This window comes from Gobio gobio (genome assembly GCF_949357685.1).
Source record: "Gobio gobio genome assembly, chromosome: 7".
Classification (NCBI taxonomy): Eukaryota; Metazoa; Chordata; class Actinopteri; order Cypriniformes; family Gobionidae; genus Gobio; species Gobio gobio.
The window spans coordinates 43,366,870-43,381,750 of NC_137103.1; the positions used below are offsets into that span (position 1 = coordinate 43,366,870).

The 14,881-nt window shown below is 36.1% G+C and overlaps 1 protein-coding gene across 1 annotated transcript in view; it reads left to right on the forward strand.

Annotated features, from left to right (window-relative positions):
* Nucleotides 1–14,881, forward strand: part of map2 (microtubule-associated protein 2) — a 123,176-nt gene that overhangs the window by 73,740 nt on the left and 34,555 nt on the right. Inside the window, exons 4-5 of the mRNA XM_079822156.1 lie at nt 1,493–1,739; nt 11,607–11,711. Coding sequence (XP_079678282.1) covers nt 1,526–1,739; nt 11,607–11,711 — 319 coding nt within the window. The 5' untranslated portion in view covers nt 1,493–1,525. The remainder of the gene's footprint in view (nt 1–1,492; nt 1,740–11,606; nt 11,712–14,881) is intronic.

The window sequence follows — 14,881 nt, forward strand, 5'->3', positions numbered from 1 at the left end:
TCTCCTCATGCTGCTCAACAACCACACAGAGCAATTAAGATATCATGAACATCTCTGGTGGCCCAAAGTCGTCTGAAATACACTTCAGGGCAGAACTGAGAAAAAGAGAGAGTGGGAGAGATAGAGGGCAGAGTTCGGACACGAGCAGACACTACAAATTAAGATTTACAAGCTACTGCTGCACTCTAAAACTTTAGCTTTAATTGCTGGCACACTGCGTGCTCTCTCGCCTTCTCTTTCTCATTCTTTCTTTCTTATTTATGAAGGGTAAATGCCCTTGTCTTGGCATACATTGTATCTTCATTGCCCATGTAACTTACATAGCCGACAGGAGACGGTGACATTTGCTATAACCCACCCAATTCAGTGGAAACACATGTTCTGTCAAGTGTATCATCAAAACACACGCTGCTCTTCCATCATTTACCCTTATTTTCAATATATGTTGTGACAGGTGAGGAAGATGTGAAGAAAGTGCACTTCACACTGCTGTCCTTTTTCAAAGAATCTGCTGTCAGAGTACGGTTTTCAATGTAGCACAAATCATATCTGGCACCTGACATTGTTGTCTGGTCCTGTTTGCAGCTTAACATTCGCCCACGTAGAAAGAAAGACACTGACGTGTAACATTTAACAACCAGTTTTTATTTTTCATGCAGGGACAGGTTAATCGGAAATAGTTTAAACAAAAACAAAAAAATGCATGGAAAAATAAATTAATGTAATGGCATAGCAGTCCAGGTTATACAGAAAACTAACAATAGCATTTTTTATCATCTTATAATTTTAATCATTATTTGACAGGAATAAATGTATTTCAATTTTTTATTAATTTTAGTTTTATTCATTATATCTAAAAATATTATTGGTTAATATGATATAATACGTGTAGAATTGTACAGGTGTTAATTGGTAAGATTTTAAAAATGTTTTTAAAAGAAGTCAGTTCTGTAATATTATTACAATTTAAAAAACTGTTTTCTGTTTTTAATATATTTTAATATGCAATGTATTCCTGTGATGGTAAAGCTGAAGTTTGAGCATCATTACTCATTACCACAGTCTTCAGTGTCACATGATCCTTCAGAAATCATTCATGCTGATTTGCTGCTTAAGAAACATATTATTATTATTATCAATGTTGAAAACAGTTGTTCTGCTTAATATGTTTGTGTAAACTGTGATATATATTATTGAGATTTTTTATACAAAATCTCTGAATTGAACATACAATGTGATGAGTTCATGTGACAACAATATACTATAATATTGTTATATTATGTTATTCACAATGCATTGTGAATGTGATACATACAGCATGTACAGTATTATGCCGTATTTAGTTAATAGTAAGCTCATATTTCAGCGTATAGCTTTGCATAAGTAGATGGGGAATGTGGATTGACTTTAAAAGTCAAATGGCATTCTTCCCAAAAGGTGTTCCGTCAGTGTATCAACATTAAGTTGAGAATTTTGTTTTCTGATCTTTCAGGAGTAAGGAGCGAACCCCTCCCCTCTGATTCAGATGGCAGACGGTCGGCAGCCCGAGGACAGCGGCCCCCAGTGGTCATCTCCGGGAGCCCAGGGCTCATCCTCCTCAGGTGGGCATGGAGAGAACGGCTTCTCTTCCTCCTACAGGGCTTGCCAGTCTGGTGGTGGCCACGCTGGTTCTGCCGCTGCATACGCCAAAGAGAACGGCTTCAACGGAGACCTCACCTCTGGACACGCTGTGACTGCTGGTGAGAGCCAGATAATGCAATAATCATAGATGCCATTTTTACATAAGATTTTTAAAAATATTTTTTACACTAAAAGTGAACTCTGAGTCATTCAGGATTTCCTTTCCAATTTTTTATATTGTCATGTGGTAGAGACTTGTTACTTGTGGCAAAGCATCTGGTCTTCATTGCAGTTTATTCTGGCCAAGAACTTCCCACTTAGACAGGAAGAGGCTGCAAGACAGTCTATATATACTGTATATATATATTTGATCTTATTTTATTACTGACTGACTGTCTTTATATATATATATATAAGACAGTCAGTCAGTAATAAAATAAAATCAAATACACAAATTACAAGCATAGATAAATACAATATACTGTAACAATGTTACAAATTAAGTAAGATCTAACCGTAGTATTCAGGTAATAATGTAATAATTAAGTGTAAAATAACACTATAGTGTTCACTATAAATCTTTGTTCAAGCTGTGTTTTGCTGTTTGGTTAACATTAATGACTATCAGCAGGTATTTATAGGCTGCTGTCACTTTAAAACCTAATGCAACATAACCTGATCCAACATAATGATTCACATCTGTTTTCTATCTCAGCTGTTTACATTCACTTTACGTTCACATGATAGAATACTTGCCGAGACGTGTATTTTGACATCGTTTTGTGTGTATGTGTCAGTTCAAGTGAAAGGAGACGTGTGTGTGTGTGGCTGTGCACACAGATAACAACCCACAAGTACCGAATTGAGTTCTCTTTTGCCTCTTCTTGCACTGGAATGGTTTAAAATTATTTGAATGTATACATTTTCAAGACAAAACGTGCAATTGATAAGATGTGATGGTTAAACTTAAATTGATCCACAAATCACGTCCGTACGGATCACGGATCATACACACAATGCTTTCTGTGATACTGAAGGGCGAGCAGTTTACATTTTTTTGTGCAGTATGCATGGATCAGATGGATGGCTGAAACCATTATTATTTTTGCATGAGCGAGGTCAGAAAATGGTCTCAAACTCATAAAGTTCCTATAGCTGGAGGCTCAAAATGACTAAAATGTTATAATAGATACTGTAGTTCGCAGCCAAACTGCATATTACCCACAGATGTTTTATCTTAATATTTCATACAAAATAACACTCTCTGCGTTACATCCTGCATGACAGTTATAAATGCAAGTGAAAGGAATGATATAATTAACCAAGAGTGAACAATTACGTCTGGTTTTTCCCATTGCAATGACAGACCAGGGTTAATAACAGTCTGTGTTGCCATTTTAAAAGTCATGGTGTGTCGTACATTTGCGTTTGTATCTCCAAAGCAGTTTAATCTTGTTTTTGGAGACCAGAGAGTATAGACGTCTTTGGCATGAGGAAGTAAGTTAGGCCAGAGCTTTTCTGTCTGGGTATTTATGAGGCCTCAGGGGTGTATGAGGAATAAAATGAGGTGGCGCTTTTCTCATGTCAGCACGGAAAAATGTAAAAGGAAAGATTGCAGGGATGCTGAACAAAGGTCTGGCAGAGTAAATTGCAAGGGAGCAGCTGCCATGGCAACCCTCTGATAGTGAGAGCTGCTGCTGTGAACCCTGCTCGGGGGGAGGGAGTGGTGCTGTTAATTACCCCTGTAATGATGGATCATAACTGCCTATTACATGCACACAAACAATACCTGCACTCTTGTACATGTGCACACACAGGCACAAGAACACACGCACCATTGCAGGCGTTTAGTGGAAAGTCTCACAAAAAGTGTCTTATTTAACCCCAAAATCTTTGTTTTAAAAAATACACTAGCGTTAAAATGTTTTTTTATTATTATTATTTATTATTTAATTTAGCAAATACACATTATATAGATAAAAAGTAACAGTGAAGACATGCATAATGCTACAAAAAAGTTCTGGTAGTGTATATATAGAATTTTAACCATTAAGATGTATTCACATTGCAACATTATTTCCATTACAATTCAAACTTTTACCCCAAATTTCACTCACATTACTGTTACGTGAAAAAAATCTGATTTGTGTTACTTAAATGTGCAAAAATATAATTTTATTTGTAATGCAATTCATCATTGTCATTATGCTTACTGTCGTACTTTACAATTTAAAGATTTTTTAAAGATTGTCATGAAATTTAAGCATGTTTTTATCTTAAAAATATGTTTCACTTTGTTTATACAAAATATAGTTACATTTTCTTTTGACTTTAGGGTAAAATATTTTTTTGTGGAAACACATTTAATTACATTGCTGCCTATGAGATATTAAAGAGAGCTTCTTCGTGATTTTTCTGTCATATGGATTGCACTGATGTTAGAACTCATACTGGGTGGGAGGGGTTGAGCAGAGGCATTCTGTGAGTCCTGTCAGGGCTAGAACAGACACATCAGCAGAAATGTTGATATGGAAATCTGTAGATGAAGGGTAGTGTAAAGAGTTAGATGGACAGATGAAGAGAAAGATGCATAACAGGTCATTTTAAGTGTGTCCCTTCTGCACTTACTGAGAGAAATTCTCTGACATCAGCACACATCTCAATCACACATACAGTATGACAGCTCACCTAAAACTGCACATACATTTTTAATTATGCATTACGTATTTATTATGTATAGTTTTATTTTTAGGTTTTCATGACTATTATCCACTCTCTCCCTGACTCATAGCAATAAATAATCTATTCTACTTTGTCCTTATAGTAACCTCACCATAACTGGATTGGCCAAGTTTCTGATGACAAAATAGACATCATTAAAATGTGTTTGTTTGTGTGATGTCACAAATTTGCAGAACGAGTAATTTTTGTTCTAAAAGTTCAAGGAAAGCTTGATATTTTAAGAATATTGTTAGGAATCCATTTATTTTATGTTCACTTTTTCCAGATACTGCTCTTTTCATGTAAAGTTTAGTATATGTCACTGCTGATAGTTAAATGTACAGTAGCCTACACTGTAAACCCTAACGCTCAAAATACTTTTGGTTTGAGTAGAGCCAACTCATATTAAACAAACTAGTTTAATCAAATTAACTTTTATGAGTATTTAGAACTTTCTTTTTCCTTTGAGTTCACAAAACTGTTACATTTTAAGTAATCTGAAATGTTTCATTGTTTTGAGATTCTTGTTTCTATTAATTTAGACAAACTTAAATTTAACTGAAACTGGGCTTGGATTTCTATTTCCCAGCATGCTTTGCCATGACTTTCAAAAGGGAGAGTAAATGCTAAAATTAAGTGTTATATTATGTTTTTTTGTGCAAGATTATTGTTAAGGTGGAGATTTAGTAATGTTTCATATTTTGCTTTGCTAGTTTAGAAGAGTTTCTATTATATGAGGAGTTTTTTTCATGGTGGCGAGTGGAGCATGAGCTTAGTTTGTGAACAGATATACAGTATGATAAATGTTTTATATTGCTATACTCATTCAGCAAGTGCTATGCTATGCTAATGCCATCAAAGCATTGTGTTACCAAATAGCAAGGTAGCATTTATTGAATTAGCTCAAGCTAGCTAAGTTTCCACTAATAAAAATATTTAAGTTGATCATTTTCATTTAAATGTATGAATTAGCTTACTCAAATATTTGAAGTTGAGCAATTCAAATGTACAAAATAAAAATCTGTAAGTTCTGCTTACTTAAACTTTACATTTCTTAACTTTTAAATTTTTTTTTTTAGTTTTGCCAACTTATTTGGGTTTACAGTGTAGGCAAATATAATTTTTTAGCAATTTTATGTGTTTATGAAATCGCCCTGCTTTCCAGTAATCTCTGTCCTCTGTATAAATCATCACAGTTCCCTTGTCACCTCCATAAATACTTAATACAGCATAAACCCGGGCAGAAAGCATCACCACACCAATCCCTGACAGTGAGTGATGGATATGGACTTCCCATCTCTAATGCTAACGATCCGTCAGCCAGGGTTGTGAGTTAACATCGCTCATGCGTTTCTCATTAATAAACCTGCCGTTATAAATCACTGTGAGCCAAGAGAACAACTTGTTTCTTTTGCAAGCGTCTGTTGGTTTAATTAATGATCCAGGTTGTGTTTTCATATTTCAGTTTGCTATCGACGTGAGCAAAACTGCTCTATTCTAAAGAGAGGGCTTGATGATGATGTGTCTCTGTGGAGAGAAAGACCTTCGCTGAAAATAGTTTCTCTGCCTCTGTGACTCTGTGATGGTGAGATTTTTGAGCCAAGGGGCATTGGCAAGGCCAACGCGTACAAGGGCCCTTCAGACACACAAGAGGCGCTAGACCCAGATACTGACAGCGAGACATATGACATTGCTTTGCATAAAGAACGGGACACTTGAGAAGCAGAGACAGAGAGAGAGAGAGAGAGAGAGATCGCTGAGGCAGCTGCTGGCTTGATTCATAGGGGCTGTACTGAAAAGTGTGCCATCCTGGAACGGTGCATAGGATGGGCGGGACAACATAAAGACTGCTCTATTTAAGCCTACTTGTTGGCATATTTTTTCCATCAACATCATTAATTAATTAATTAATTCAAGATATCAAACTTTGGTGCATAACTTGTCTAGCATTATTTGTAGTATACCCTAGTGAAAAATAAATATATTTAAATTGTACTTTTGGTATACTAAACTGATATATTTAAAGTCTGCTAAATTGGAACAACTAATTTCATACTTAATGCACTTTAGTTATCTTGAAATAGCACTGAGGTCCAACTAAAGATATATTTGTATATTTACTTAAGTGTATTTGATTGCGCTAAAGTGTAATTTAGGCACACTTTAAATATCTTTTATTTAAAGACTGATATTATACAGAGCTCATACTATTCTTACTAATAGTGACATTAAAACACATTTTAGGCTTAATATTAAGAAATGTGCATTGTGCACTATTGGAGTACAAAAGTACTCCAAATAATACTTTAATTATAATATTTATATCTGTAAGTCTCAAGTGATATGTCAATAAATATGTTAATAAATTTGTAGTATACTTAGTATGAAATAAACGTTTTTAAAATACATTTTAGCATATAATTTTTTTACTAGGGTAGACTTGAATTATACCTTCATCTTGCATGTGGCTTATTAAGGGAAGGTTTGCATTTTTATGACTTCATTAATAATTGTATCATCAATATTTCTTATATTTGCGTTATATTTCATCTCTACAAATGTTAAACATACTGTATTTATAATTTCAAGTTGAACAAACACGATTCAACAATTAGCAGTAGAATATATATGCAAATTTATATCAACCTAGATTAATAAATGCTGAAAAACATGTTGTTCATTGTTAGTTCATGAAACCTGATGCATTAATTAATTAAACCTTACTGTAAAGTGTTATGTTGGGATATTTCACGATCCTCCAGCTATCTGCAGTTTGAGATCAAGTGATACAGAGAAAGCATGAGATAGCAGCACAGATGCAGAGAGTCAGTAATATGGCTGTGTCACTCACACACCGAGGGCGGCAAAACCCACTGCCGAGGCATGCTGGGAGACCATTCAGATTGGGCCCAGGCTGTGTGTTGCTGTGGCAACAGCTCTGCTCTTTGGCGGGGGAGTCCTGGCATGGAGTACCAGCCATCCCCCTCCTTCTCCCCGGCTTGCTTTTGGCAGCAGACACGACTAAGAGTGCAGAGGGAAGCATTTGCCTCCAGACAGTCAGATAACCGGCACTGCACTTTTTGGTAAGAGCTTTGATTTTTCTAATGGGTTGGTTAGAGGTTCTCTCTAGGTTTAAGTGGCATCCCTGCACTGGAATAACTGGTGGTTAGCATATTTGCACTTGTGGAGTAGTGCAGATTATGTGTATATATATCGTGTGTTTGCTGAAAGTGCCTGCAAATAGATTTGAATTTGACTCCTACCACCCGTCTAAGGGGGAAATACGACTGTCCATGTGAATAACACCTTAATCTTCTTAGGTTTGCAGCTGTGTTTGTGCTACTTTTTGGGGTATTTACCTATTGTGGTTGCTGATGTCTCAGGGATGCGAGCTATTGTTTGTTGGAGGCAAACCCATCTGATCAGCAATCTGAGCACATCTCTCGCAGACGGGTGTGGACAGGGTGCAGGGAGGGGGGGGGGGGTGCTGGGTAGACACACCAGCACATCTGTCAGACACAAAGACTGTGATAGACTGGCCAGCTTTGCCCTGAAAGTGAATCTATAGTGACACCGCTTTACAGACATGATCTAACAATGAAGTAGGCGGCCAAGGAGAGAGAGCTGTATACTGAAAAATAAAGAGTTGAAAGATGCCAGAAAATATAGTTGCATGAGAGCTAAATATGAATCAGTTCGCTCGGTCTCTGGTCATGTTCCTATTCTCATGCCCTCCTGTTGAGTCATGCAGTAATTAGATGTGAAGATCAGCAAATGTAATTTGTTTTTTTCATATTCATTATTACATAGTAAACATCTTTTCTTCCAAGAAATTATGCAATTTATTACATTTTCAGCAGCTGTATTTATAGATGAAAAACACTTGAGTGAAGGATAGTTCACTCAAAAATTCTGTCATCCTACAAAAACCTTTTTCTACGAAGCATAAAATTGAAAAATGGTCACACTTTAGATTAGGTCAAATTCTCTCTATTTAGCTATGACTTTTGCCTCAGTAAACTCCTAATTACTGCTCATTAATAGTTAGTAAGGTATTTGGTAGGATTAATGGATGTAGAAAATGGTCACGCAGAATAAGGCATTAATATGTGCTTTATAATTACTAATAAACAGCCAATATTCTAGTTATATGCATACTAAGCAACTAGTTAATAGTGAAAATTGGACCCTAAACTCAAAAAAGAGTTACCTGAAATTTTTTTGAATTTTCATGTTACTCCTTTCCATACAATGAAAATTCAAAGTAACCATGAATGCCATGCTCCAAAAATGACAATTTAATGGCCACAATAAGCCCATGTCTTCTGTAGTCAAAGTTTTGTGCAATTTAAACAAGTCAAGTCTGCTATTATTGCAACATGCAATTGTCATTCTCATTCTGTTATATAGAAAAGAGCTGTATTGAAAATTCTGAGTTGGATCTTTTTAAAGAATCGGGTTGATGCAGTGCACAAAACTGATTCAGTGTTTCACTGCTCAATGAAAGTGAATAATGAAAAAAAGTCAAGTCAAATTTATTATATAGCACTTTTCTCACACACAGTTTCAAATTAGTTTTACAGTTTTCATAACGCCGTTGTATAATGTCCAACTGACTTTTCTTCTAGTTTGCGCCCTTTTAAACCGTAAACCAAGGACGTTATTCAGAAATTCAAATTTTGTGGGAAAAAACAACAACATGCGTGTTTTTGAATGGATGTATTTAATGTGAAAAGCTGGTCTCAGTCTTACCACGGGTTGGTGGCGTATCACGAACCCGAGTCTGCGTGGGTGAATATCATTCTAATGGCATCTGAACAAAACTCTGTTCCCTTTCTGTGCGTGTGTGTATGTGTGTCTGCGAGTGGGTGGGCGGAAGCTGGGGCTGTAAGGTGGGCGGAAATTGTGCCTGAAAGTGCACAAGAAATAAAAGCGATGCATTACTGACTCCCATCATGCAGTCTGTTTGCACTGGAGAGAGAGTAGGAGTAGCAAATGGTCCTTAATCACTTCGCATCTCTTCAGAAAGCTTTGACGTAAGCCCTGCTGCAATGTTTTTCTGCGTCAGTGCTAATGTGTCAGCCTTGTGTCTGAACACATGTTAGCTGGTCATTGCAGCATCAACTTCGATTAAATCAAAATCGCCTTGTGCTTGCATGTTATGCAATGATTAATGTTGCAAATACAGTAAAGATCCTTGGCTGTTTACAACATTATGCTGAGTTTGTCATTGCACTAGTGCCTACACAGTTTGATTCTTTTGCATTGATCAGCTGTGGGTGGCCATTACAACTAACTAGATTCGTCTTGAGGTTAAAATTAGACTATTGTTGCTGCTGAAATGTATCTCATCATCTCTGATGTGTGTTTGAAAGAATCTAGCAAGTGTGTTAGTGTCTTAAAGCGCCGAGGGATACTTTTAATAGCGCTGTTTTAAAGCAGAGTCTATCCCTGGGTGCGTGTTGCCAGCCAATCCGTGGGCTGTATTCCGCCTGCTGCTTAATCGGTTGCAGTCTCTTCGTAGACCTCCCCAATCTGCTGTTACCATGACAATTTACTCTCTCAAAGTGCTGCCAATTTTATTGCCATTTTGAGCTTTTTCCTTTTCTTTTTTTGAATGTTCGCCTCAGTTTTAGGCCCTCTGAGTTAGAAGTGAAAATCTGAAGGACAGAGATAAGAAGTTCATTTTATTTGGTGGTAATTTGTATTTAAGTAATTATGAAAAAGAATAGTTCTGTTCTGTAGACTCAATCTTCAATAATGTGCAGTTATGCCTTCAGTTTGTCTTGCTGCAGTTAATTGGATATTTCATTTGTATTTCCTAACACGGTTTCCCAACCAAAGCGACAAGTGATAAAAAGTGATCTCTTTTAAAATTGAGTTCTTGTCTTAACACGCTGTGATTGCCGGAAGCAATGAGCGACGGGATGTTTTATCGGGACACTTTTTCTCTATTACTGCATCCTTACTGTAATTTCTAGCTTGAGTGTAGACAGATAAATGTTACTGTAAAAGTCTATGCTTAGGAAAATGTGCAAAAGATTAAAAAAAACCCCAGCATTTATAAGACGTATTAATTAGTGCCATGCTTGCTTAATATGATGAATCAAATAATTATAAATTAAATGAATTGTTCTTTGTCTCTGTAAAGTTTCTTTTGCTTCATTTGGCAAAATACACTACCAGTTAAAAAAAAAAAAAAACGAAATGATGCTTTTATTCAGCAAGGATGAATTAAATTGATCAAAAGGGATGGTAAAAGACATGTATAATGTTACTAAAGTTTTCAATTTCAAATAAATGCTGTTCTCAAAGAATCGTGAAACATTTTCACAGTCTACAAAAATATGAATCAGCACAACTGTTTTCAACATTGATAATAATAATAATAAAAAATGGTTTCCTGAGCCCCAAATCAGCATATTAGAATGATTTCTGAAGCATTATGTGACACTGAAGACTGGAGTAATGCATAAGGCACTTTAAAAAAAAAAACATTTAAAAAAATCATACCGACCCCAAACTTTTGAATGGTAGTAGACATCAAAAGTCATTGTGCTCTGTGTTTTTTTTTTTTACTGAGAAGACTCTGAGATTGACCAAACGATTTAAAACAATATTAATATTGTTATTAACACCAATAAAGTCCTTAATTGAGTGTGTGTGTGTGTGTGTGTGTGTGTGTGTGTGTGTGTGTGTGTGTGTGTGTGTGTGTGTGTGGGCTGCCATATGTGTGCATAATTGTCTTTCTCACAATGTAATACAATCTCATTCTCTTTGACTCAGTGCTCATTGTTGTCACGATTATGGACTCATTTTGATATTCAGCTTTGTTTCCCTGTATCCCTTCTCTGTTTAGTTTTGGTTTCTTTTGTTTCTGGATTATGCCCTTATTTGTTCCTATGGTTGCATATTTTCTGTACCTGTCTGACGTTATATTCAACTTGCATTTATACTCCCTGTAATAATTAGTCTATGGTTGGTTCTTGTTTCATTTTGCATGGTTGTTGGTTTATTTTTTCTGAGTGTTGTGATTAAAGGCTTTTCTTTCTGACCCTTCTTCGTCGTGCGATTGTTACAGCCACTACGTGTGACAATTGTAACCCTATGTGAGGACTGCTAGGATTTATTGAGTGGTTAAAGGAAGTATGACAAAAGAAGTGAACAAATTCTGCCTGGATTGATACAGAGAGTATGTGTAAATCTTTGGCAGTGTACATGCTCATGTGGGCATGTGTTGATGCATGTGTGTATGTGTCGCACAGAGCAAGTGTCGGCGCGGATCGTGCAGGAGGTTACAGCCGAAGCGGTAGCGGTACTGAAGGGAGAGCAGGAGCTACATCCGGACACTGCCGTCAGGCTGCCATCAGGTAGGCCTGCAGGAGAGCATCTTGGGATACTGGAGGTTGGCCACTCTCAGGTCTGCTCTTAAAGGACTTTATTGTGTTGGTGAGACATGGAAAAAATGGAACGTAATGGGAAAAGGAAGGGTTTGTTTTGGTTCCTTCTCGAAGGTGCTTCTTAGATGGCTGTGTACAGACACGCTGAGGAAGTAATTTGACCATTTATGAGTCTTGTGATTTATTTTGAATGCTGAGGTCATTTATTGAAGATCTTACATAGGTTTTAAGAGCAACAGAAAATATTCCTTAATGGAATAGTTCACCTACAAATGAAAATTTTTTAGAATATTTTGATGTCATTCCAAATTCATAGAGCGTAAAAGGAGAAATCTGAATAATGTGTTGTTCACTCATTTACATACACTACTGTTCAAAATGTTGGGGTCAGTAAGATAAAAAAAAAAACATACTTTATTCAGCACGAATGCATTGCATTGATCAAAAGGGACTGTAAAGGCATTTTTAATGTTAAATATATTTCTATTTTAAATAAATGCCGTTCTTTTGAACTTTCTATTCATCATTGAACTATGAAATTTTTTTTAGCATGGTTTCCACAAAAATATTTTGCACCACGACTGTTTTTAACATTGATAATAGTAATAAGAAATGTTTCTTGAGCACTAAATATTAGAATGATTTTTGAAGGATCATGTGACACTGAAGACTGGAGTAATGGCTGCTGCAAGATTTTTTTAAATACATTAAAATAGAAAAGTTATTTTAAATTATAATAATATTTCACAATATTACAGTTTTTACTGTCTTTTTACTGTAACTTTAGAATGGTAGTGTACTTTTACAATTATTGGGAACTGATGCTTTCAAGCTTAAATAAAGGATATAAAAGCACCATAAAAGACTTTCAAGTTATTATAACATTACAAGTTTTCTGAAACCATACAAGAGCTTTATTTGATTAACTGAAATCAAATAAGTCATTAACCATTGTCAGCGAGTTGATTTTGAGAAATGGATCGGTTGGATTCATAAATGAATCATTCAAACCAGTTTTGTGAACTTTCAGCTGATTTAATAAAAATTTCCAACTCAAAGATTTTCAGTTAATTTTCATTTTTGGGTGAACTGTTATGTTTACATATTTTCATGTTTGTCAAACATAACATGGAGAGACAGTCCTCAAATAAGTTGAATTTATGATTTTATTTTTGCTTTCCTATCTCTGTGGTATGTGATAATCATTGTTGTTGTGTCTGTCCGTTTCCCATCCTGTGTGTAAACTGATCAAAGCTGTGGAAAGCATCACCGGCACTTTCTTTTCCTTCATAATGGCATATCTGCCCTGACAGCTGGCCTGTCCCAACTCCTTTCTGCTTGCTTTCTGCACCCATCCACCCCTGGCTATCTGTGGTTGTGTGTGTGTGTGTGTGTGTGTGTGTGTGTGTGTGTGTGTGTGTGTGTGTGTGTGTGTGTGTGTGTGTGTGTGTATGTGTGTGTGTGTGCGCCAACACAGGGAGAGGGTCAGTGTGAGGGTGAGCCTTGAGTCCTCTCTGTCTTCTATAGCTTGCTAGCGTCCTTGTAAAAGTGGTGGACATTTTTTTTCTTGGTTTCTGTGGTTGTGCTGCATGTCTTTGTGACGTGGTTTTATCTGAGCTTTCTTGGTTTTGAAAGTTCAATCGTGAGTGTGTGTTGCTACCGTTACGTTAGTTGCTTTGACAGTGACTTTATAAGGACTGTGCAGTATGCTGGTGACATTAATGGTTGTGAATGTATGTAACTTCTGAAAGTTGTGGTTTGAAATGTATGCGAGGAAGGAAGAACTGTATGTAAAAATGCGTATTTGTTCACTTCATAGTGAGCTAAAATAGTAAAAATGTATTGCATATAAATGGCACACATGAACTTAGATCATTTACAGGTTTGCTAATTTGCGGTCATCCTTATTTTGCTATTACAAATGCAGCCCATATCTTTAGATGCTTCATCATCAGACTTCAAAAGAAAAAGGGGGGAAAAATAAAATCTATAGCTCAAAGTTTCCACTTGCTGTGCTGGAATTAGTCAGCAAAATTAGATAATGTTTTTTGCACTAACACGCTTGATGTTGAGTCAGTCTGTCAGAAGAGCTCAAAGGATTAGTGATGGCAAAGCATTCGGTATACCAATCCTGAGCACAGACTTTTCTCTTCTCAGCACATCCTTAGAAACTCACACACACACTCATAACCCTGCATTTATATCTTTGGGGGGAAATTTTACAATCAAATGTATTGTTGTTAAACTCTTTGCTCCTTGGTGTCCCATTATAAGCTAATATAAGCTAATTACATTTGTATCCCTTCATGGCTCTATTTTTTTCTTGTTAAAACGTGCCCACTGGGTTTCACAGGGTTTATTTATCTTGTTTGGACCCTTAAAGAAATGTTGCATCCTTAAGATTAAAAAAATGTCACACCAGAGCTGGCTTGCATTTCCTGATCTTGTTCCCTCCATGTATTTTGTACCCATTGACCCTTTTCACAGACTGTGATGATGACGCTTTTTAACGGTCATCAATATCGTAAATCCTGCAAAGTTGTTTGTATTTTCATTTTTTTTAAATGTACATTTATAACACTAATACTTTGTTTTTTATTACCTTTGCATCAAATTACAAAAAAAAACAAGTTACCGCTGCTGCGAGGGTGTTTCTAATACAGCGTCTATGGGAGTGATGGTAAAATTAACATATTTCTCTCTTTTGACTGCCGTTATCAATCTCACTCTATTTTTTCCCTCTTTTTGAAAGTTTTGAAATCACTATTGTGGCGTCTTTTGCTATTTGAGCAAAAGGGCACACAAAAAATATATTTAATGTATTCTCTCATTCACCGCTATAAAAGTGAACTATGACGACTTCTGCTTCTGAGAAACCCGGAAATGCGAAAAGGGTCTATTGTATCGTTTCTTGTCGCTCTTTACTATTTACCACTAAAAGGCAATAAATAATTATCTGAAAAAATTTGTCAGCGTTGTTCTAAAACCTAGTGAGTTGCCTTTCTACTATACCTACACTACAATTCAAAAGTCTTTATTTTCAAAAGTCTGTATTTCACTAAGCTATATGATGCTCTTGTAAGCATAAAAATACATGGAAGTTATACATATTGGGTAAAATAGTCAAGTTTTTAATTCCA